This window comes from Genypterus blacodes, unplaced genomic scaffold (assembly GCF_046128005.1).
Source record: "Genypterus blacodes isolate CSIRO-AG114 ecotype Tasmania unplaced genomic scaffold, CSIRO-AGI_Gbla_v1 ptg000044l_1, whole genome shotgun sequence".
In the NCBI taxonomy this organism is placed as follows: Eukaryota; Metazoa; Chordata; class Actinopteri; order Ophidiiformes; family Ophidiidae; genus Genypterus; species Genypterus blacodes.
Window position 1 is genome coordinate 3,208,509 of NW_027466857.1, and position 22,917 is coordinate 3,231,425.

Below are 22,917 nucleotides of genomic sequence, written 5' to 3' on the forward strand. Positions count from 1 at the left end.
TGCAACAATACATAATGGGTTTGCAGGAATTGCTGAAAAATCCATTTCACTTCATCGACTGCTATAATGAAGATGAATGCTGAATCACTCCAGAAGGAAAATGGCTTGTGTGCTCTCACAGATTGCAAATTTCATGCCATTTCTTTTTTTTTTGGGCGGGGGGGCAGAAGAAAAAAACCACATTCTTTGTTTGGAGCCTCAGACCCATAAATTATGTGTTTTCAATCACATCCATTAGAGCGGTGTTTGTGATTATGCAAATTAGAAAACATGCAGGAAATTTAATCAGAACGCAAATTTGATTTCGTGTGAAAGATTGCTGGAGGGTGGGGGTTTGATCATGTAATAGTGGACAAGCAAATGATGTTCAATATTTGTTTTTCGCTGTGGGTCCCCACTCAGACACGCTGCAGCTTTTATAAGCTTAAGGTTTGCATTGGTTGGGAGGCTTGAAGTTAACAGTGCAGCACGGGGTTTGATTATCATCCCCAGAGACCCTGAATAGAAACTACAGTTAATGGAAAGCATTTCCATATCAGCGGCGAAACACAGCAGCTTGTGTTTATGCATTTTTATTATTGTTGCGTCCCCTTGAACCAAACGTCTAAGTGCTTGGTTTTCTTTTGTTTCCCAGATGAACAGCAAGGAAATGGGCTCTTTATAATTGCACATAAACTCAGAAGATGCCATTGTGCCGTTGTGTGTGCCACAGTAGATAACCGATGATTAAAGCGAACATTACTCCAGAGGCACGGCAGAACCTAAACTAATAAAGCATGTCAGTCAATAAAGGAGGTCGGCCCGCTTATCAAACTCAGAGATGTTGAATAGGCAAATACTATATCTGCTCTTGGTTGACCCACAGATTCAAGGACACCACTCTACCTTGGGGGAAAAAAGTTGCCCGTCATGAAGGAAAAAATTCAGTTTATTAGCACAACTGATGAACATACACTTAATGTTTGCACTTGAACAATACACTTAAGTTTCTCTCTCAGCATGTTGCGAGGTGTGAAAGCTACAGGTATATGGTTGAAATATTTGTTGAAAATCTTCAGTTTCTCAAACACCCTAGGCTCTATAAAATGACAATGTTTTTGTTCTTCTTCTCTTGATCTCTTGTTCAACATAAATCTAGACAGATTCACATTCCACATTCCACCTACTCCAGAGGACTTACTATAAAAAAGATTAAGTTTGAGGCTCTATTTGATTTTTTCGATTTCAGGAAGCTGACTCACTCCGAAATGAAATATCATAGCTACATGTGGCCAGTGAGCTCAGAAGGTAAGACCGTGGTCACGGGTCCAATCCCCGTACCGGCTAGGATTTTGGCACTGTATGTCCTGTTAACTTCTGAAATACCAAGGTGCTAATGTGCAGTTAAACTCTGGACACATTCACATTACACAATCTATCAAGTCCAGAGGGCTTTACTAAGAATGAGAGTAAGTTAGTCAGCGAAATTGAGGCTCAAGTTTGACTTTTGGATTTCACGAAGCTGACTCACTTCTGATCTCACTCTGTCCCCATTCTAACTTGAGCTCAACAACTAGCCTGGATCTAAGTAGCCGACTGTATTTTGGTACTTAGTTGTCCTGTTAACATACTTATGTGGTATTGTGCAGTATAAATTTAGACACATTCAGTTTACACAATCCACCTAGTCCAGAGGCTTTTACTATGAACCAGAGTAAGTAATTCAACTAAACTGAGGCGGACTCACTTCTTATCTCACTCTGTCACCATTCTAACTGAAGCTCCACAGCGAGCCTGGTCTGGAGCAGCATAGGTTATGGCCTAACAGAACAGGACCCAAATCCCTAAATCAAATTTTTGAAAACTATGAAATGTTACATGTGCATGTGGCCGGTTAGCTCAGATGGTTAGAGCGTGGTGCTAATAACGCCAAGGTCACGGGTTCAATCCCCGTACGGGCCAGGATTGTGGCAATGTATGTCCAGTTAGCTTTCCAAAATACCAAGGTGCTATTGTGCAGTTAAACTCAAAACACATTCACATTGCACGACCCATCTTGTCCAGAGGGCTTTACTGAGAAGGCGAGTAAGCTAATCAGCAAAATTGAGGTTCAAGTTTGACTTTTGGATAAACTCTACAGCTAGTTTGGATCTGAGCAGTGGTGCTTATAACGCCAAGGTGACAGGTTCGATCCCCGTACGGGCACACACATATTGTATGTTGGTACTTAGTTGTCCTGTTAACATACTTATGTACCAATGTGCTATTGTGTAGTATAAATCTAGACATATTCAGATTACACGATCCACCTAGTCCAGAGGCTTTTACTATGAACCAGAGTAAGTAAGTCTACTAAACTGAGGCTGACCACTTCTTATCTCACTCTGTCACCATTCTAACTGAAGCACCACAGCGAGCCTGGTCTGGAGCAGCACAGGTTGAAGTGGGGTCAGGTACAGGTCCAACAGAACAGGACCCAAATCCCTGAATAGAAATTAAAAAAAATTGTGAAATATTATATGTACATGTGGCCGGTTAGCTCAGATGGTTAGAGCGTGGTGCTAATAACACCAAGGTCACGGGTTCAATCCCCGTACGGGCCAGGATTTTGGCAATGTATGTCCAGTTAGCTTTCCAAAATACCAAGGTGCTATTGTGCAGTTAAACTCAAGTCACATTCACATTGCACGACCCATCTAGTCCAGAGGGCTTTAGTGAGAACGAGGGTAAGCTGATCAGCGAAATTGAGGTTCAAGTTTGACTTTTCGATGAGCTCCACAGCTAGTCTGGATCTGAGCAGTGGTGCTTATAACGCCAAGGTGACAGGTTCAATCCCCGTACGGGGACACATATGTATGTTGGTACTTAGTTGTCCTGTTAACATACTTATGTACCAATGTGCTATTGTGCAGTATAAATCTAGACACATTCAGATTACTCGATCCACCTAGTCCAGAGGCTTTTACTATGAACCAGAGTAAGTTAGTCTACTAAAATGAGGCTGACTCCCCTCTTATCTCACTCTGTCACTATTCTAACTTAAGCTGCACAGCGAGCCTGGTCTAGAGCAGCATAGGTTGAAGTGGGGTTGGGTACAGGCCCAACAGAACAGGACTCAAATCCCTAAATCAAATTAAAAAAAATTGTGAAATGTTATAAGGACAGGTGGCCGGTTAACTCAGATGGTTAGAGCGTGGTGCTAATAACGCCAAGGTCACGGGTTCAATCCCCGTACGGGCCAGGATTTTGGCTATGATTGTTCAGTTAGCTTTCCAAAATACCAAGGCGCTATTGTGCAGTTACACTCAAGACATGTTCAGATTACACAATCCACCTAGTCCAGGTGCTTTTACTATGAACCAGAGTAAGTCAGTCTACTAAACTGAGGCTGACTCACCTCTTATCTCACTCTGTCACTATTCTAACTTAAGCTCCACAGCAAGCCTGGTCTGGAGCAGCATAGGTTCAAGTGGGGTCAGGTACATGCCCAGATTCCCTAAATCAAATTTAAAAAAATTGTGAAATATTATATGTACATGTGGCCGGTTAGCTCAGATGGTTAGAGCGTGGTGCTAATAACGCCAAGGTCACGGGTTCAATCCCTGTACGGGCCAGGATTTTGGCAATGTATGTCCAGTTAGCTTTCAAAAATACCAAGGTGCTATTGTGCAGTTAAACTGAAGATATACTCACATTGCACGACCAATCTAGTCCAGAGGGCTTTACTGAGAACGAGAGTAAGCTAATCAGCGAAATTGAGGTTCAAGTTTGACTTTTGGATAAGCTCCACAGCTAGTCTGGATCTGAGCAGTGGTGCTTATAACGCCAAGGTGACAGGTTCAATCCCCGTACGGGGACACATATGTATGTTGGTACTTAGTTGTCCTGTTAACATACTTATGTACCAATGTGGTATTGTGCAGTATAAATCTAGACACATTCAGATTACACAATCCACCTAGTCCAGAGGCTTTTCACAAATTGTGAAATACTATATGCACATGTGGCCGGTTAGCTCAGATGGTTAGAGCGTGGTGCTAATAACGCCAAGGTCACGGGTTCAATCCCTGTACGGGCCAGGATTTTGGCAATGTATGTCCAGTTAGCTTTCCAAAATACCAAGGTGCTATTGTGCAGTATAAATCTAGACACATTCAGATTACACAATCCACCTAGTCCAGAGGCTTTTCACAAATTGTGAAATATTATAGGCACATGTGGCCGGTTAGCTCAGATGGTTAGAGCGTGGTGCTAATAACGCCAAGGTCACGGGTTCAATCCCCGTACGGGCCAGGATTTTGGCAATGAATGTCCAGTTAGCTTTCCAAAATACCAAGGTGCTATTGTGCAGTTAAACTCAAGACACATTTAGATTACACAATCAACCTAGTCCTGAGGCTTTTACTATGAACCAGAGTAACTTAGTAAACTAAACTGAGGCTGACTCACTTCGTATCTCACTCGGTCACCATTCTAACTTAAGCTCCACAGCGAGCCTGGTCTGGAGCAGCATAGATTGAAGTGGGGTCAGGTACAGGCCCAACAGAACAGGACCCAAATCCCTAAATCAAATTTTTCAAAATTTTGAAATATTATATCTACACGTGGCCGGTTAGCTCAGATGGTTAGAGCGTGGTGCTAATAACGCCAAGGTCACGGGTTCAATACCCATACGGGCCAGGATTTTGGCAATGTATGTCCAGTTAGCTTTCCAAACTACCAAGGTGCTATTGTGCAGTTAAACTGAAGATATACTCACATTGCACAACCCATCTAGTCCAGAGGGCTTTACTGAGAACGAGAGTAAGCTAATCAGCGAAATTGAGGTTCAAGTTTGACTTTTGGATAAGCTCCACAGCTAGTCTGGATCTGAGCAGTGGTGCTTATAACGCCAAGGTGACAGGTTCAATCCCCGTACGGGGACACACATACTGCATGTTGGTACTAAGTTGTCCTGTTAACATACTTATGTACCAATTCAGATTACACAATCAACCTAGTCCAGAGGCTTTAACTATGAACCAGAGTAAGTCAGTCAACTAAACTGTGGCTATCTCACTCTGTCACCATTCTCACTGAAGCTCCACAGCGAGCCTGGTCTGGAGCAGCATAGGTTGAAGTGTGGGCAGGTACAGGCCCAAAAGAACAGGACCCACATCCCTAAATCCAACTTTTAGAAATTGTGAATTACGCATTCATGTGGCCGGTTAGCTCAGATGGTTAGAGCGTGGTGCTAATAACGCCAAGGTCACGGGTTCAATCCCCGTACGGGCCAGGATTTTGGCAATGATTGTCCAGTTAGCTTTCCAAAATACCAAAGTGCTATTGTGCAGTTAAACTCAAGACACATTCACATTGCACGATCCATCTAGTCCAGAGGCCTGTACTTTAAAGCGAGATTAAGGTTTTAGTTAGCTGAATTTATGTTCGAGGTTGATTTTTTGATGTTGCGAAGCTGAATCACTTCTGATCTCATTGTCACAACAGAACTGTGTATATAACTATAACTAAGGTTTCAATTATAAATCTACCAAAAGAAAATTAGTTTTACCACATACTGTGATCTGTATCTGTTTATATGCTTCAAGATAATATGTAGAGTTCAATGACATTTCTTTGCCAGTTTTCTGTTTAGCCTCAATTTGTTCAATTGCTTTTCAATAATTTTTCTCTGTGATGTGTGTTCTGGTGTTCTCACATGTTTAAAGTGTAGTTTGACCTCTTGTCACTGTCTCCGTCAGTGCGTCAAAACTAGACGAATTCTTCACTGTCCTCGGCTCCTCTGCTGTTCAATCTTCCTCTGCCTTCTTTTACACCTCTAAAGATCAATATTTTGCATTGTTACATTTACTGTTACTTGAACCCATCTCAGATTTTTTGTGCTCTGGATTATTCTTCCCAAATAAAATATAATGGAAGGTGGAGATTTGACTTGTTCCAGGGAGGTAAGATAAGATAAGACAATACTTTATTCGTCCCACAACGGGGAAATTCACATTACAGCAACAAAGCTGTGTGCAAAGCAATAAAAGGCATTAAGATAAAAATAAAATTAGGTGGTCAAGAACCAGTCTCTCCACGGTCTTCATCAGCTGCAATGTCAGCACCACCGGCATGTAGCCATTGAAGTCCTTGGGGTGACGTTTCTTAGGCACAGGTAGTGAGCGGATGTCTTCCACAGTTCAGGTACCTTCCCTTGTTCCTAGAAACCAGAGATGGTTTCAAGGCACCTTCAGACTCTGCTCACGTTTTTCTAATGCAGCTGGCCCTCCATCTTCTTTTAAGTGTTCTTACCCTGCCTGATCTTCCACCTCAGTACCCTCTGCACAGTCCTCAACTCCTCCCTGTTACCTGACCAAAAAAGCTCTTGTCCTTAAACAGGGCCTTTATGTCAGGGGTAATCCAAGGTTTGCTTGTAAAGAAGCACCATAATGTCTTGGTTGGTACGATGATCTCCACACAGAAGTTTATATAGTCAGTAATGCAGCCAGTGAGACTGTCAATGCCTTCCCCATTAGAGTCCCTGAGCTCTTCCTACACAGTTGTCGAAACATCCTTCAGTGCCTTTTCAGCCTCTGCAGACCATTTCATCACCCTGCGTGTGACCACAGGTTGCCTGCGTACACGATGTGTGTACACAGGAGATGAACCAGGTTGTGGTCAGGTCTTCCCAGGGGAGGAAGAGGTGATGAGTTATATGCCCCCTTGGTGTTGGCATACAGCAAGTCCAGTATTTTGTTGTCTCTGGTGCAGCATGTAACATACTGGGTGCATGTGGGCAGAGTTGAGGCATGAGAGGCATGGTTGAAGTCCCCTGAGATAAGGGCATTCTCGGGTGTTGAGTCTGCAGCCTGCTTACGGTGGAGTGAATCGCTTCACAGGCCACCTCAGCAAGGGAAACACATGCAGCTATAGCAACATGCAAGAATTCCCTCGGCAGATAATACGGCTGCATGCTAACAGCTCAATGTCTGATCTGCATCGTTGCTCCTTGATAGTGGTGTGCCCTGGGTTACACCATCCATCATTTACAAATAGTGCTGGCCCCCTCCTTTTTGCTTTTAAAGTATTGAACTGATTAAAAGTATAACAGCAGCCTTACATTGAGCATTACTGCCCAATTGAGCAGGCTGTCAAAGACTAAATGGGCTATATGGTTTGAAAGCAAGACTGGTTAAGTAGTCTATTAAACCCTTATAGTCAGGGGTATGTCAAGGAGCTTGTTCAGGTTTCAAAGTTAAAGCATAGGTGCGCATTTCCAAATATAATCGTTAATCTATTTAATTTAACTTCTTGTGACCTGAAGTTCTTTCGCCTACCTATGTTGAATGCAGTTATTGGAAGTCGCTTTGGATAAAAGTAGACGTAATGTAATGTGCAGGATGACAATTCCATGTGAACATATTTACACTTTTGAAATCCGTTTTGCCTTACAGCAACCAACAAAAGCAAAAAGAGTTTAGTTTGAAGTTTATTATACATGTTCCACGGCACGACATTTGACCCATATCCCTACATGTAATTTGTCGGCACCAACATGTCACCATACATGCAGTCCTCTTCCAGAGCAAGGTTGTACTGGCTGGCACTTTCCCCTTTGTAGGCACTGGTCACAATCCTGAGCCAGCCCTTCTCACCCTAAGGGATAAAGAGAGTTCTACTAATGTCCACACCCAATAGCAGTTGAGCAATGCCAGTGGCATGTATTTAGTATGGACTCACCCATGGCTCGCCCCAGGAGTTGCGCACGATCCAGTATTCAGTGCCATTCTCTTGTCCCCAGCCTGCCACAGACACAATGTGGTTGAGTTGGGGATTTGCCACAAACTCAGAGTACAGACCCCCAGTGTACTCAACCAGGGTCTCTGTAGCCATGATAGCACAGCTGGAGAGAGGGAGAAGGGTGAGAATATTAATGGGCTGGGAGCTGCGCAAATACATCACGTATCAATGAAGTCAAGTATATTCGCTCAGGTGCCAGCTGAGATATCATTCACTGTAATGTTTACACCCATGGAGGGTCTTCCCATTAGCAATACTGATTGTATAGATCAGGACTGCTGTGGCACACCTTAGGTGAAACATTTAGACAAACCTAATGGGTCCTCTGGTGTAGATTTCCGCCTTCATCGCTTCTCGTCCACTAATGGCTCCATAATCACCCACTTTCCACATGGTGAAGTTCTGCACAATTGCGCACTTTCCAAAAGTTGTGCAGGTCCCACAGGCATTGAATGGTTTGCATTCTGAAGAGAAAACCCACACTTTGAAAGCTCATCTCAAATTGTGATAATGCAATACTGTAATAGGCTGCGTCAGTGCTGAAATCTCACTCTGGTCAATCGCCTGGTAGTTGTTGCAAGTCTCATCGGGCACGCCATTCATATGGGCGTATTCCCACACTGCCCCATGGTCTCCGCCATGACAGGTGCCAGCCTTAGCACAGTCTACAACATGTTGGACTGACAGAAAAGCAGATGGCCACTTCCCCTTCCGCTTGATGTTGATACGATCTGTGAATGCACAGTGGAAAGGCATGACAAGAAGTTAATTAAACAGCTGAAATCATAGAAAATACAGGAACATTGGCATTGCAGATCTCAATTTTAACTGCACCTTGGGTTTAGTTTGGCATAATGAGCATATGGAGGAATCCCATCTGTATATGCTGGATAAGTAGCTTTATGTATACTTGGGTATGCTGATATCACACAAGCCTACAGACTCCAGGGCACTCAAACATGTGCAAGTCTTATTTTGCATATACAAGAAAAGTCATCCAACTTACTTTACAGTAAAGCAGCTTAAATTGTTGTGAAGCATATGGCTCAAATAGGCTTCCCAACATCAGTCAAGTGGCTCAAAATCTGAGAATCTACATTTGATTGGAGGCATTTCTGCACCAAATTCCATTAAATGTAATTTTGTAGTACCTCTACAGGGGCAAGGGTGCGATGAAGGACAGCAGAGTGGCGAGCCCTTGCTCCAAAATGAGAAAAGACTTAGTAGGGAATGCTTACCTGCCATTGCACTGGTGCTACCATGAGCCCAGCATGAGCCGCAGTACTGAGGAATGTGTTGGTTGCGGGTTGTGCTGACATAGTTCACACCGTCCACGTTCCTCCAGTCCCAGGATTTGGGCAGTTCAATAAGGTTCAGGATTTCATGAGGACGAGGAGCAGTTCTGTTGAAGACAGATTTTAAATGGTGTTAACTGGTTTGCATTTACTGGCTGTGTAGGAAAAAAGAGGACAGTAAATTAAAAAAGCAAAGTCTTCCCATCAGGTCACTTACTTCACGCCAAAGTCAGGTTTCCTCTTCACAGGTTGGTAACACGCGGGCTGATTACTGAGGGAGTGTGCGACTGAAACCAAACAGGCCATGAGCAGAAACATTACCTCGGCCATACTGAACCAGAGAGAAAACACACTGCACAAGCTGCTCTGTTGAGGCCTAAATACCCAACACACACACACACACCTGTGTCATTAACAACCAATCAGGCCAATCAGGTCTTAATGTTTCACTGGCTGTAGCATTGAGATTTCCTTAACCTCCATTATGGTACAATGGAGACGATAAAGAACTAAAAGGCTCAATATTTTTGGTTTCATTTTATTTGTGTTAATGAACTTTATTATGAACAAGATCTGAATGTACAGGAACATAATGTCAGGGGATCTGACCATACATATAAATTGAATGTTAAACATCACAATTGTTTTATGATTCTGCAAATCCAAAATTTAAAAAGCTTTTCTGTACTTTGAGTATAAAGTAGTAGTTTTAATGTATTTCAAATATCAGAAAAGAAAGTTCATTTACGTTAATGGAGTTTTGGCTAATAACAAAACTCAGGTTTACTATACAATTCAGTTTCTCTTTGTTGAAACGCAGACATAAAAAGATACAAATTAATTCTCAGAGTCTATATTTTGAGAATTAAGAGCTGCAGAATTTTGCCAGAAAGTACAAGAGAGGGGTACGAACCGAATAGTAAATGTACTAAATGTCACCTTCGAAATATTCTCAAATATGCTCCAAATATTCCTTTTCTTCAGATTTGACATGACATTATTCCAATTAGAAAGTACACTTGGTACAGAGGCTTTTCAAAGGCCATGTTCATCACACCGCCTTAGTGCAAGTTAAAAGTGCATGTATTCTGTTACACTGCAGTTGGAATTCAGGAAAAAGAGGCAAGATCATGTTTTAAGTTGATAAGATTTTATTGTTGATATTACTATTAATGTTAATAATTACTAATCTTATCAAAACATTGTCAGGAAATTCCTGGAACAGGTTCATTTGTTTAAGAAACAATAAAATATACCAGCCAAAATCAAACTTGGTATTATTCAGGGGATATTGATATTTTAGATTCATAATGACTTGTGATCAGAAGATGCCTGTGTTAAAGATTGTTGATAAAAACGATCAAATCTGATGCATTTGGTTTGATCCTTGACAAATGACGCCTCATTTACATATATCAAAGCAATTCAGTGGTGCATTCACTGGCTCTCATCCCAAAGACTCCAACAGCTCCACTGTAATCGCACAAACAGAGCCTGATCCTTATTGACTGTCTGCCATCCTCTCCCATCTGCAGGAATAGAAAGTCATATTTAATGCCTTGATTAAAATCTAATCCCTCCATGTGAGTCGGAGATGAAAGTAATTTTCGTGTAATGGAGACTATTAATATTTAGATATAGAAAGGAAACCAGATCTCAGATTTGCAATCAGCTTGAGGACAGCAAATGAGAGCTGAGGCTGCCAGTGAACTGGAAACCCGAGCCCGCAATGCAAATAAGGTTGACACGTTTCCAATTAACATTTCCATTCTTCTTCTTTCTCCAGTCATTAAGAAAGAGATCACTCACCATTGGGTGCAATTATGACGTCCTTGGTAGTTCTACTCCCCCACATGTCCCTGATGGTTATATACAGTATACCTCTGTTGTCAGGTTGATCTGCAGTGTTTCTCCCTGACAGCAGTGGTATAAAATGGCTTGGAGGGGATCTGAAAATATCACGATCTGAGCTATTTTCATCTCAGTCGCTTGTGACAAACATGGTTTCCTGGAACTTTTTTTCAGAGAAAGCCTCAGCTGTTGTGTATGGTGATTTGCTTAGTTTTCCTCTTTTATGTTTGGTTCGCCTGTCTTGCTGCATAAGTGTACATCAACAAACATTTGAAGCTTCACACCTGAAACTGAGCAGATGACTCACTCACTGGCATGTTACACAACCATCAATGTGGTATGTGTATGATGAGCATCGTTAGCTGCCTTCATGAGTGTGTCCCCATCCTCATTTATGTCGACAGCATCATTAGTGCTCTCCTAACCCTGGTGATTGATTTGTGTGTGAGCGTGTGTACATTTTGTTGATTGTAGTGTTGTCTGTGTGGGTGTATGACTCATGCGTGTGCCCTTGATTGAGTGTGTGAATGTATATTTGGTGTATGTGTGTGTGTGCATGATAATATCAGTGTCAGCTGATCCGTGTGGTTAGTTAAATGTCTCTGGTATTTCATAAAGGAGTTAATGGGTGATAATAGACAAAATATTACATGTCAAAGTACGAGCAGCATATTACTTCATTGATCAAAATTATCTTGAAAATGCTTTTACTCAGAAAGTAGCAAACCGATTTCGCCAAACACACAATGACGTGACATTGCGTGGTAATTATTCACAGAATTCTTTTTGACCTAAAGCAGTCACATTTTCTAGTTGAGGGGACTTCAAAGGTACCACTCTGATCGCTTGCCTATCCCTGGGAACCACCTGTCTTCCCAGACTAAATCCCTCAGCCTGGAACTTCACTGTCGGTGGGGGGTTGTCAGCCAGCAAGCCATTTCACATTCAATTAGCCTCATCAATGTTAGAGAGTCTTTGGCAATGTGCGACTTGTTCAACACATTTCAGTCATCACAGTCGTAAATGTTTTTTTAAAGAGAAAGCAATGGAGTAAGGTCAGAGGACTAGAACAGTGGAATGGCCCTCAGCATATCCCAGTGATATTCAGCAGGTGTGTCATAAAGCCTATAATGCAGCAGCCCCCCTGCTGCAGAAGAATTTGGGGGGGATCAGGGAGGTGGAAGACAGGGAGCTGAAGGATGAGGCACTGATGTCAAATCTAATGAATATATTCAGAGACACTGCAAAACTGACAGTGAGTTCCGGAAGTTGAGGAGAAAGGACAACCTCTTCTTAGTGGATAGTGCTCCAAAAACAAGTCAGTTACATTTTTAATAACACAGTATGCAGTAAAATGATTTCAATTTGAAGAAATTCACATTATGACAATTTTCTAGAAAACTTTGTATTGGAAACAAGCTGAAATAATCTCACAGGATTGGTCAATTACTTTCACTTGTTTCAAGAAAAATAGACTCAATAAGAGACTAAATGTTTTTATTTGCATTTAGAATAGCTGTATGGGATAATAATATGTAATCCAATCTCCTTTTCAGACTGTAGTCAGCTCCAGCTAAAAAATATAGGCCGAATGGCTGCAGTAAGACAAATATAGACTTATCATCGTGCAGTCTAATAATCTATTACAAGTGGAGTTTTTTTCCTTCTTCGATCTTGGAACAAGATCTTGAGATTTTCCTGAATTATAGTATTTGCAGTATACTTCCTCATTGTTCACGGATGCCTCACATGGGGCCACACTAAGCAAGGAGCAGAAAATCACAAAGGGTTGGTGTTGTGTTTCATTTCACCACAACTCCCTTGATTATGCTCATTCATAGCATAAAAGGAAATGTTTTTCGGGGTGAAATTCAGAAGCAAAGCATACATTACAATGAATGTACCGGCTCACATTTTCCAATTAGGTTCTCTAAATGTTTAATAAGCTCAATTGTTGTGCAAAATGAAAATCTGCCACTGTGTGCTTCTGTAATTCACTCTTCCTTTACCTTACAGAGGAAAAGCTTTGTACAAAGCATGGATTCCTTTTGTAACCATTTTAATGGCTAATACCTCTTGGTCAAGAGGTGGTCTCTGAATGGACTAATTCTGCAGGATAAGCCCTCTGTGGTGGTGATCCAGCCAGCCAAACAAATGTGACCTTACGGTGCCAAATCTGTGCATGTACCACTATACATTAACTCCATTGGGGGGAGAGTTCAGTCAAGGGATTAGTGGAAAAACAAGCATCCAGCCATACACCCAACCATTAGAGGTTCTCTTTTCTGACTTTGAAAGACTTGTTTAACAAAAATCATTCCACAGAAAGGGGGAAACTGATGGTGGAGGAAACTCAAAGCTCAGCAGGTCTATAGACAAGAGAGCTAAGTAAACTCATAATGTGCTCGGTTTGTCTTCCAGGAAAACTGAAAACACATCCTACAACAGTAGGATGTGTTTTCAGTCTCCAAGGGACGTAGAGAGTGCTGGGAGATAAAACCACGCAGAGGTGAGCATGCTAGACCTGCCTTACATAAAGCAGGCTTCATGTGACCTTTTGATCCCAGCAAGGATCAGTTCTGCAGGAGTGCACATTCAAACTAACAGTAAAGAGGACACGTTCGACTGGTTTAAGAAGCAAACTGCAGCTCTAAGTTACATGTTATTGTTGTTTTTGAGATGAAAGTAATTGGCGTTGAGCTATGCCAATGAAATATACAGTGATGGCTGATTGTGGGGCGGGGGGGCACTTTCAGGAAGAGCCGGGCATCAGACCAGGAAACTTTCAAACCCTGGATGACCCTGGATGAATAAATTAACTTCAATGAAATTCTTTACTAGTTTAAAGGTCATATAGTGATTTGTTATGGCTACAGTTTCATTGCATACTCAATAAATCTTACTGTGTCATTTTTGCTTAACTCCATATTTTTTACCCGATACTTGATACCAAATCATTTTTGCATGTTTCTTAAGTACAAAATGCATCTGCAACAGCTTTATACACTTTTCCTGCATTTTGGTCATGTCTGTTTTTCAAAGATCAGCACAAGGACAGACAGCATACCAAATCTTTCTTTTCCATGATAATTGTTATCAAGATGCCACAGTAGATTACTCCTCTTTTTCAAATTGAGTCCCAATTCAAGCAGGGGCTATCACACCATGTTGAGTGGTCTTGACAGAAGCAATTTCCTAGTTCTAATCGAAAGATTTCTTCATTGCTACAATCTGCTAAATACGAGAAGAGAGCAGTGCCAGATGTGTCCCAGCACAGAAACACTCAAGTGCATTTGTGTTCATGTTCTGTGCTTCTGTTTGTTGGCATTGTTCAAAATTAATGCTGGCAAGAATGTATACCCAGTGGTTTGTTAATATCCATATAACATATAAGATTTATTATGATCATCTCATTTTTTTGTTGATTAATTTACTAGCCTTGAGGCAAAAATGTACTTCATATGATATGGAAAGCATTGTAAAAATATGTTACATTGAACAATGTTTTGTCCAGTCGTGTGTAGTTCTATAAAAGCACATCTGCTCACAGTGTATGAATATGCTAATATGTCCCTGCCCACTTAAACAACCACCACACATAAATACACCATGCAACTTTACTGAGAAGTCTTTTCCCTGTATGTGTGAGCAGAAGGTTTCAGGTCACAGCTGCTATGTAGTTTACATGTATTTGCATATAAAATGTTATTGGTTTCAGTTACGCTATGATGTCACAAATCTTGCATGTTCTCTATGTGTCGAGTGACAAACTCTGCACATATATCAACATGATCACTTAGAGTGATACCCCGGCGATTTTACACATTTTAATGGTTTTTGGGAAAGTTACATCCAAAGTAGGTCACTGCCATTTTTGCCTCATTCCAAAACTTGGAGAATAATACTGTTTATATCACTTTCATAAGGAAACATTGACATGACGTTCTGTATTCTGTTGCTCTGCTGAAATACAGTCATCAAAACTGTTGAAACAGAGGTTACAGTTTTGACAGAAGTCTTGAAAAAAAAGCACTTTTCAGTCTAATTCCGACCATTTTAAGAGAAAACTTGAGGTCTTTTCAGCATGAATGGAATCGAGGACAATAACACATTGAGAATAAAACTAATTTTGTTTCATCCAAAGAAATAAAGGATGGAACCTGTCCAATGACTGATATGCTACAAGTTTATATTGGTGCATGCTGAGCCTAAGCTTCTACACTGCGTTTTTACATCCCTCACATAGAGGTCAAAGGTCAGTAATGGTAATGTTGATTTTATTTATTTTTCTTCCACATCTGATGTCTTAATCCAATTTCTTCCTTGTCCTTAAATATTGAATAACATTGACATTTACATAGGCAACCTCCATCCATCACAGTGATGGATGATCATGATGAATTCAACGAGGCTACAGTGTAACACAAGACAGATATTGTGATAGTATAGTTTTGAAATATTACACAACCTTTAGATAAAACCGTTCTCTCATTTTTCAATACATTAAATGCTGTAGGAGCTCTCACAATAAATCATTTGAGTAACTGCATTACTTTGCATTGTCATAATAGTCTTTAATAGGAAAAGGGCCTCAGTGTGATGCATTCTGTTTGGCCCATCTGTTATTTATGCCTGTAATGAAAGGCAGGTGGTCAGCTATTAATGTGTCCCGGCTTTGGACCACCATACATCTCAGCCCACTCATTCTCCACACAGCGATCAAAAGCTACTTGAACGCTAAATATACGGGCTCATACATATGCATGATGCAACTAAACAGTCTCCGCTGACACCCATTAGTCGTACAGTCACACTGAGGAGGCCTATTTGGAGAATTTGCATGTGGACATTAGCAGATTAATCACGAGTGACAGTCGAGGGAAAGCTGCGGTCAGAAACCACACGGGAGCTAAGCTGGACTATGACCTACATGTACCTGCTAGATTGCTGGCCTGGTTACTTTATGAGCTTCAAATGATTAAAATGACCCAGTTTCCTGTGTGATGTGTGTGGGGGGGGATACAAAAAAAAAGCAAAGCACACTTTTAGTGTCGTGATGTGTGAAACGCTACAGGTACCACTTTGTGTCTCGGTGATTTGAGGTTGTCTCTCTCTGAAGGCAATGTTCAATCTGAATGTTTTGTATGACAGAAAAGGGTCTTTGTAGTGTATTTGCTGCAATGCAACCCTAACCCCTGAGAGTTCACAAACTAAATAAGTTCCTGTTTTTACTTCATAGTATTCCTGAAATCTCAACTGAATTTGACACAGAATATCAAAATACCCTGTTTAGTTTTCTTGCTTCATTGTTTTGGAGACGCCACACAGTAGAAGACGGAGTATTTGGAGCATAATTCACAATTGTGTTGATGTCATGCAGCAATGCAGTGACACAACCTTGAATTCTTAAGATGTTGACAACATAGGATTCAAAGCCTTTGTTGTGGTACACAAACATCCGTCAGAGGCTGCTCCAGCGGCACAATTAACCTTACTGGTTGTGTAAAAACTAAATGGGCGGAGCCTAAACTCTGGCATTTTATGAGTAAAAGTCAGTGCACTTGCGGAGCCTGAATCCACATTACAGACAGAGACCACTTCATTAATGCATTCCTGAAATCACAACCATAGTACTAGCAATCAGCAGGTTTATTAATTATTGTAGATAACTATAATCTAGTATATATTAAGGATTCATTTGTGAAACACACATAACAGAGGTTTGAACTCAGCTCACAAAATCATTGTGTATTAGAATATAAATAAATCTAAATAATAAAACAAAATTTTGGGAAACCGCAGCAAAATCATTGATTTTGAAGTCCCGGTGAGACTGAAGTGTATGTAAAACCACTGTATCAATCCTTATAATGTGAACATAGGACAGCTTCAACATTAGTCATTTCCAAAGGACTTCTTCCTTTCTGTTTCCTTTCTCACTGCACAAAGCATCTAAATAATACAGGAAGAACATGTGTTCACTGTGTGTTGATATAGTAAAGTTACCAGGAAAGTATTTTTTATTGGCTTACACATCCATATTGCATAATGTCTAGGAGTGTGTGCATTTAGTGTAAATAAACACAATGTATTACAGATGGTGTGTGCCAGCCAGTGAGCGGAGTGCGCCGCATCATTCATTCATATCTGAGGCTGTCAGTGAAAATAATTTATCAGTGCCTATTTACAGTACAGATGGACTCTGGCTTCGGTGTCCAATTTACCTGTTGCTGTGAGAGTCCCCAAGTGAGCGAGGCTAAAATTAGACGCTGCGTATCACCCAGCACCATGGATATCAATCATGCATCTGTCACGGAAAGAGAGTGAGAGAGGGGGCGGATAGAGGGAGATAGAGGCAGAGAGAGTGATGAAGACTTTGCTGCTACAGTGTTACTCCTTGACTGAGGCCACATACTGAATACTGATACTGCACTGTATGACTTGTTTATATATACTGTATACATAGTGACAATCAACTACAGATAATTGGATTAAGTCATCATAATATGAATAACTTTACAGATACTCAGAAAGCCAAGGAAAACCAATGTGTTAATTAGCTGCTGCATATGTAAGAGACATAATTGCTGCTTTTTCTCTGGTGTCAAAGCAAAATCGACATGTCCAATCAACGACTTTAACGTGACGACATCTGTGTCTTTCTCCGTCTCTCAGTGGGGTGTGTGTGTGTTTGGGGTGGAGGGTAGAGAATCAAGGTGAAGAGACTGAGAGGAGGCTCAGAAATGTGCAAGAGATCAGATCAAAACACCCAGATTTCATTTCATTTTACCATCAGGCTGACAGAAGTCTTCATTATTACATGATGGTGTGTTTTATGTAGTGTAGTTAGGCCTCTTTCAGGTCTGAGTGAGTCCAGCGTGTATGGCTGATGGAACATGTACAACACATTAAATCTGGCACTGTGTTTTATGAATTACCCCCAATTACTTTTTAAAATACTATTGCACACAGTAAAGATTCATCATGACATCATCGTCACGTTATTAAATTACCATTATTTCAGACAGTCAAAGGTTTAATCCCCTGTAAAACTAACTACCTAAGTAATTTGCTTGACCATACAGGCCCAGCGCTGTCTCCTGCAAATTACAGCTTGTATAACTAAAATGCATTCTCTATTACTTTTCTTATGAATCACAATAGTTAATTTTGTCTCCCCCTTGTTGCAGCACTGCTGTGCACACTGAGTGAAGCAGGCTCCTTATGGCCTCTCTTTTAAAAAGCATGCTCTGCTTTTACTGGCCAGTTGCATTGGGACTGAGAACGCAACAGAGTTTGAAGGCCAAACACTCCCTCACCTCTTGTGGGGGTGTTTAACCAGGTGTTTAGGCAGGGAAGTCCAAATGTGTGACATGTTGGTGTGAACATGTTACAGAAGTAAAGGACCAATGAAAACAGAAGTTTTAGGGTATTTGGGGCCTATGGGTTTGGCAGATGTATTCTTATAGGCATTAGGTTTTGCACGCCAATTTTCAGCTTTCATCCAAGATATCCAAGTTTTCACCTTGTGGCAATTAAAGCAAAGCCACAGTTGAGTGCCTAAAGAAAACACTCTAAAATTTAAGAAAAGATTATGGTTATGGTTAGATGAAAAATAGATTGAGACTTCATGGAGAGGCTCAACGTGAAACCTGGTCTAATTTTCTCTTCAACTAATCATATTTTGAATAAAGCTTGCAGAAAAATACTTACAATACAATATTTAAAGGTGTGAGATTTCTGAATGACAGCCTCTCTTTTATCAGGAACTTAAGTTTTTGAACTTATTCCAAACATTCCTTTTCATTGAGAGGTGATATTGTACGTGACAGCTTATGTTATAGTGAAATTTGTTATCATAGCCAATGCATTTGACAAAGTAATTTGAGGAACTGGAATACATTGAATGGTTCGTATGAATCATCTCTGGAAAAAATTGAGATGGAAGCGAAGGTCATCATGCGAAATGGTTATGTCGCATCCTTCATATGACTCAAAAACTGTCTAGTCTGTGAAATGGGTTAATATCCAAACCAATAGTGTGTAGTGATCTCAGAGCTTATGAGTTCAGGCTGCATTCATTCTTCTCCTGCCCTCATGTATTATTTTCACATCTATTCCTTTTATTTGATTTGACTCGCCAATCAGAGTGTGATGAGAGTGGTTGAAACCTCAGTGAAATTGGTTTGTGTCTGCATGCTGTGAAATACAGGGCCAACATTTTCTCTTTAAGCTGTATTCCACTCACAATGCCACTGTAATACAAATGTATTTTCTGTTTAAAGATTTGTTTGGAATTTGATTTTGTCAATTTTAAAACTACAAAAGCATTTTTTATGTCCTTGACAGTTTTAGTTTCTTACAGGTCGCTATAGAACTAATAAAAAAAGCCATTTGAATTTTCTCAAATTCTGTAATTCCCTTTATTAAAAAAAATTCACATTAGTCCATCTGAGGTCTATAAAGAATAAAAAACAAGCATTCATGCTCAGGGAGACCCTGAAGGCATCAGTATTCTAGTCACCTGCTGCACAACATAAAGAGCATAGCAGGCTGTAGACAAAGACACCCCTATACAACACAGCCCACCAGTGCATATGGGCTCATACACACTAACACAATCAATGGTGCACACGCACGCACACACACACACACACACACACACACACAGACAGAGATGAGAGAGAGAGAGAGAGAGAGAGCGAGAGAGAGAGAGAGAGAGAGAGAGAGAACAAAAGCACCTTTTAGAATCAAGCACTTTTTGTAATCAAAGGTGATGACGGTGACGTAAGATTTCTAAAAATGAGCGTAAACATTTGGCTTCATATAAGCCATACTGGATGATATACATCTGTTGTGGAAATCTTGCCATTTAGCCAAGACTGTAAACATTAAATGAGGTAGTGAAATGCAATGGAAAGGCATTTTCATGGAACTATATTATAGACCAAACGTGAAAGACTATATCAAGCATCAAATAAAAATCAAGAATGTTAAATAATTATAGAATTAAGTGTCATTTCTAGTGTGGCTTGCTGCTTTAACATAACAGTATCTGACCGTACATTTTGTAACAATGAGGCTCTTTACATTTGTGACACTGTGACATTTTGAAGAGGGGAAGATTACAACAACTTCAAAAGACAAAAGTTACAGGTTCTGAAAATAAGATTTTCGTTTAGCTCATTTCAGGAGTTAATGTCTTACAGTAATGTGCCAATCATGGAATCCATTTGTCACTTGTCAGCTCGAGATGAAAAACAGAATGAATGATCTAATATGACAAATCTAAACCAATTATGTTGAATCGTCACAGTGTGCTCCCAAAACAGCTTAACTGAGATTAATGGCCGGCGATCAGACAAGCTGCACCTACAGCAGTTTCTTGGTTTGGCTGGAGGGGTGGAGGCAGAGCAACAGATTATTCCAGTTTGACAAAGGGTGAGCAGATGTGAAAACATGGCTGCAAGTCTATCAGCAGGGTGCAATATGAGCACCTTACCTGGATTCTCCAGGTAATGGAGAGGTGACAGGTGAGGAGGGGAGGGATAATGGGAAGGGTGTTAGAGAACACGATTACATTTCAGGATCTCTTTGATGTCCAGAGTAAAAATCTACTCCCCTCAAAACACAAGGGCATATTTGCAGGGCAGCATTTGGGAATTGTATGAAAGGGGGTTTCCCCCTGAGCGCTGACAATAACAACTACAGGTCAAATCATGCCCCAAACTTAAACCTGTCTGGTTAAAAACAGGAATCAGCAATGTCCTGACATTTTATTTGGATGAGTCACATTTATGTTTTTAAATTTTAACAAAATTACACTGGATTTAAGGAAATTCATTTATACATTTGTTTGCTGTTTTGGCAGAAATTGCAGTCCTGTTCGTAGACATTAACACACAAAATAAGATCAGTAAAGAGTAAATTTCAAGCATGATTAACTTGTATTTCTTTGAAGTGTCATTATAGCGTGTTGTTATAGTTGGATTCAATTTTACCAACACCATTTGCCCTGGATTCCCCAGTATTTATCTAATTTCTAGGCAATGATTTTTAAATTATACTTTTTATTTGGCACTGTCAGGTTTTGCAGGCTTGTAGCGGTGACAGGTGGTAGTTAACATTTCAAAGTGTAAGCCTTGAGAATTCCTATGCTATCAGGTTTTTTGAAGTTGAGCAGGAGAGCAAAAAACATGATGACTGCCAGGGACAAAGGGTTCACCTGACTGCTAGGTAGGGCTGTGGTGGAGAGGAGAGAAAGAGAACCTCATAGATAGAATAATTTCTGAGCTGTCACATGGTACGTTAGGGTGCAAAAACAGCTCACCGTGTTATCACAAGGGCATTTTGTCATTGACACATCCACCACTGCTGGATTTATGGCAGATGAGCCGAGAGCACACTATTACCATTGATAATTGATGGCCTGTAGGTGTGTGGGTGCATGTGGGTGCAAATGGGATGGTGTGTGTATGTGCATATGCATTGGTATTTTCATGCATTTATAAGGCTTATCTGGGAGGGTGGAATGTATTTGTGGATGTGTGCATGCACAGCATGAAATACTCAACTAGAAATAAGGCTTAATTTAGCCATAACAAAACACTATCTGACCTTGAAGGATAAAGAATGTAAGCCTGCCAATTAGCTGAGAAATATTTCTTGCGTTCACCATGTTTGAAGTCAAACGCATTAGGCACATGCAAACAAAAATGAATCATATGACAATAGAGTATGGAACAATATTCCTAAATAGTGTCCCAACGTGTTTACATGCACTTCAGATTTAAGGTGTTTTTTTTTACATTATGTATACCTTAATGCTTTTGAAATTGCCACACATTTAAGTTATTGTAAAGTGATTTATCAAGGCATGTAAACATCTTAATTATAGTATGCCGCCTCTGCGGAAAATTTTCACAACAGGCAGAATCACCTCATACTGCGATCAGACAACACGTCATGTATTATCAGAGAATGGCAGACTACTATACTATGCACAGATTCCGTACATGTATATGGCTTAATGATATGTTTTGCCCTTCACTGCAGTAAGGAGAAAAACAGGGAGTGATAGTCATTTCTACAGATTTCTTGAAACTAAATGTCAGAAAACTGTCTTAGAAACAGGTTGAAATGATGTCACTGTACTTGCAGATTCTCACGTTTTTAGAAAATTTGACATTCAGGGTTGAGTCATAGACAAAATGATTTGGTGAGAATCTGATTCTGTTCTGATATTGAAGTAATCAAAGCCATGTTGTGTCTGTACAACAGATGTTTGTGATTGTAGGTCTGCCATTTAATCTTCAAAGAAAACAAATCAAATACCTTGAAGAGAATCTAGTAATATTGTGCAGAAGGTGGTTAAAGATTACTATCCCTGGATAAGAAAAACATGAATCATTATAAAACAAAATGGAAACTTTCTTGAATTCCTGTTTTTGTGCTGCATGTTCATGCATGTTCAGGCCCCCCCCGCTCCCATCCACCAACACTCTCCCTCACTACCAGCACCACCCCATCACCTACCACCACTCCTCCCCCTCCCTGTCCCCGCCTGTCACTGCTATGGGCCTCTGATTGGGGGCCCTGGGCTCAGTCGCCACGGCAACTGCACCAAAGCAAACAAAGGGGTGGAACAGAGCCGAGGGAATACTGTGACACAAAGGGAGCTACGGAGCAGAGTGGAAGATTTCAGGATAGACACACAAAGACAAGCACGAGCATCGCGGAATTGTGAACTGAGTGTAAACGCCGCTAGTGCTTCCTGTTAACAACACTGAAATCCAGTTTACTGCTTTTCATTTTGATTGCCGTTATGGACGTCTCTAGATTTCAAATTAATCACCTCCCCCCTCGGATTTGCTTTATTATCGTATGCAAATGACAACGTTGGAGATGTCATTAGTTAAATTGCACAATTTTCTGTGATTTTCCATGCAGTGTGTAATGGAGTCAGTCCAAAGTCATTTCAAATTATTCTGTACTTATTGCTCCGCACTTT

General features: G+C 40.6%; 1 protein-coding gene and 8 non-coding genes across 9 annotated transcripts; 8 read left to right on the top strand and 1 right to left on the bottom strand.

Annotated features, from left to right (window-relative positions):
- The first annotated feature begins 1,867 nt into the window (after positions 1-1,867).
- On the top strand, positions 1,868-1,941 carry trnai-aau (transfer RNA isoleucine (anticodon AAU)). Its single transcript has one exon. It is a non-coding gene; the product is annotated as a tRNA-Ile (tRNA).
- Positions 1,942-2,508: 567 nt separating this feature from the next.
- On the top strand, positions 2,509-2,582 carry trnai-aau (transfer RNA isoleucine (anticodon AAU)). The gene has a single exon. It is a non-coding gene; the product is annotated as a tRNA-Ile (tRNA).
- A 564-nt stretch (positions 2,583-3,146) lies between these two features.
- On the top strand, positions 3,147-3,220 carry trnai-aau (transfer RNA isoleucine (anticodon AAU)). The gene has a single exon. It is a non-coding gene; the product is annotated as a tRNA-Ile (tRNA).
- A 299-nt stretch (positions 3,221-3,519) lies between these two features.
- trnai-aau (transfer RNA isoleucine (anticodon AAU)) lies at positions 3,520-3,593 on the top strand. Its single transcript has one exon. It is a non-coding gene; the product is annotated as a tRNA-Ile (tRNA).
- Positions 3,594-3,984: 391 nt separating this feature from the next.
- trnai-aau (transfer RNA isoleucine (anticodon AAU)) lies at positions 3,985-4,058 on the top strand. Its single transcript has one exon. It is a non-coding gene; the product is annotated as a tRNA-Ile (tRNA).
- Positions 4,059-4,198: 140 nt separating this feature from the next.
- On the top strand, positions 4,199-4,272 carry trnai-aau (transfer RNA isoleucine (anticodon AAU)). The gene has a single exon. It is a non-coding gene; the product is annotated as a tRNA-Ile (tRNA).
- A 313-nt stretch (positions 4,273-4,585) lies between these two features.
- trnai-aau (transfer RNA isoleucine (anticodon AAU)) lies at positions 4,586-4,659 on the top strand. Its single transcript has one exon. It is a non-coding gene; the product is annotated as a tRNA-Ile (tRNA).
- A 521-nt stretch (positions 4,660-5,180) lies between these two features.
- trnai-aau (transfer RNA isoleucine (anticodon AAU)) lies at positions 5,181-5,254 on the top strand. Its single transcript has one exon. It is a non-coding gene; the product is annotated as a tRNA-Ile (tRNA).
- A 2,210-nt stretch (positions 5,255-7,464) lies between these two features.
- On the bottom strand, positions 7,465-9,381 carry LOC142999530 (cathepsin Z-like). The gene is made up of 6 exons (XM_076149131.1): positions 9,274-9,381; positions 9,000-9,163; positions 8,313-8,492; positions 8,075-8,225; positions 7,702-7,864; positions 7,465-7,617 (listed from the first exon to the last, which is right to left on the bottom strand). Exons 1-6 carry the CDS (start codon positions 9,372-9,374, stop codon positions 7,492-7,494), a joined length of 885 nt encoding a protein of 294 aa, XP_076005246.1. The 5' UTR covers positions 9,375-9,381; the 3' UTR covers positions 7,465-7,491.
- Positions 9,382-22,917: the final 13,536 nt, after the last annotated feature.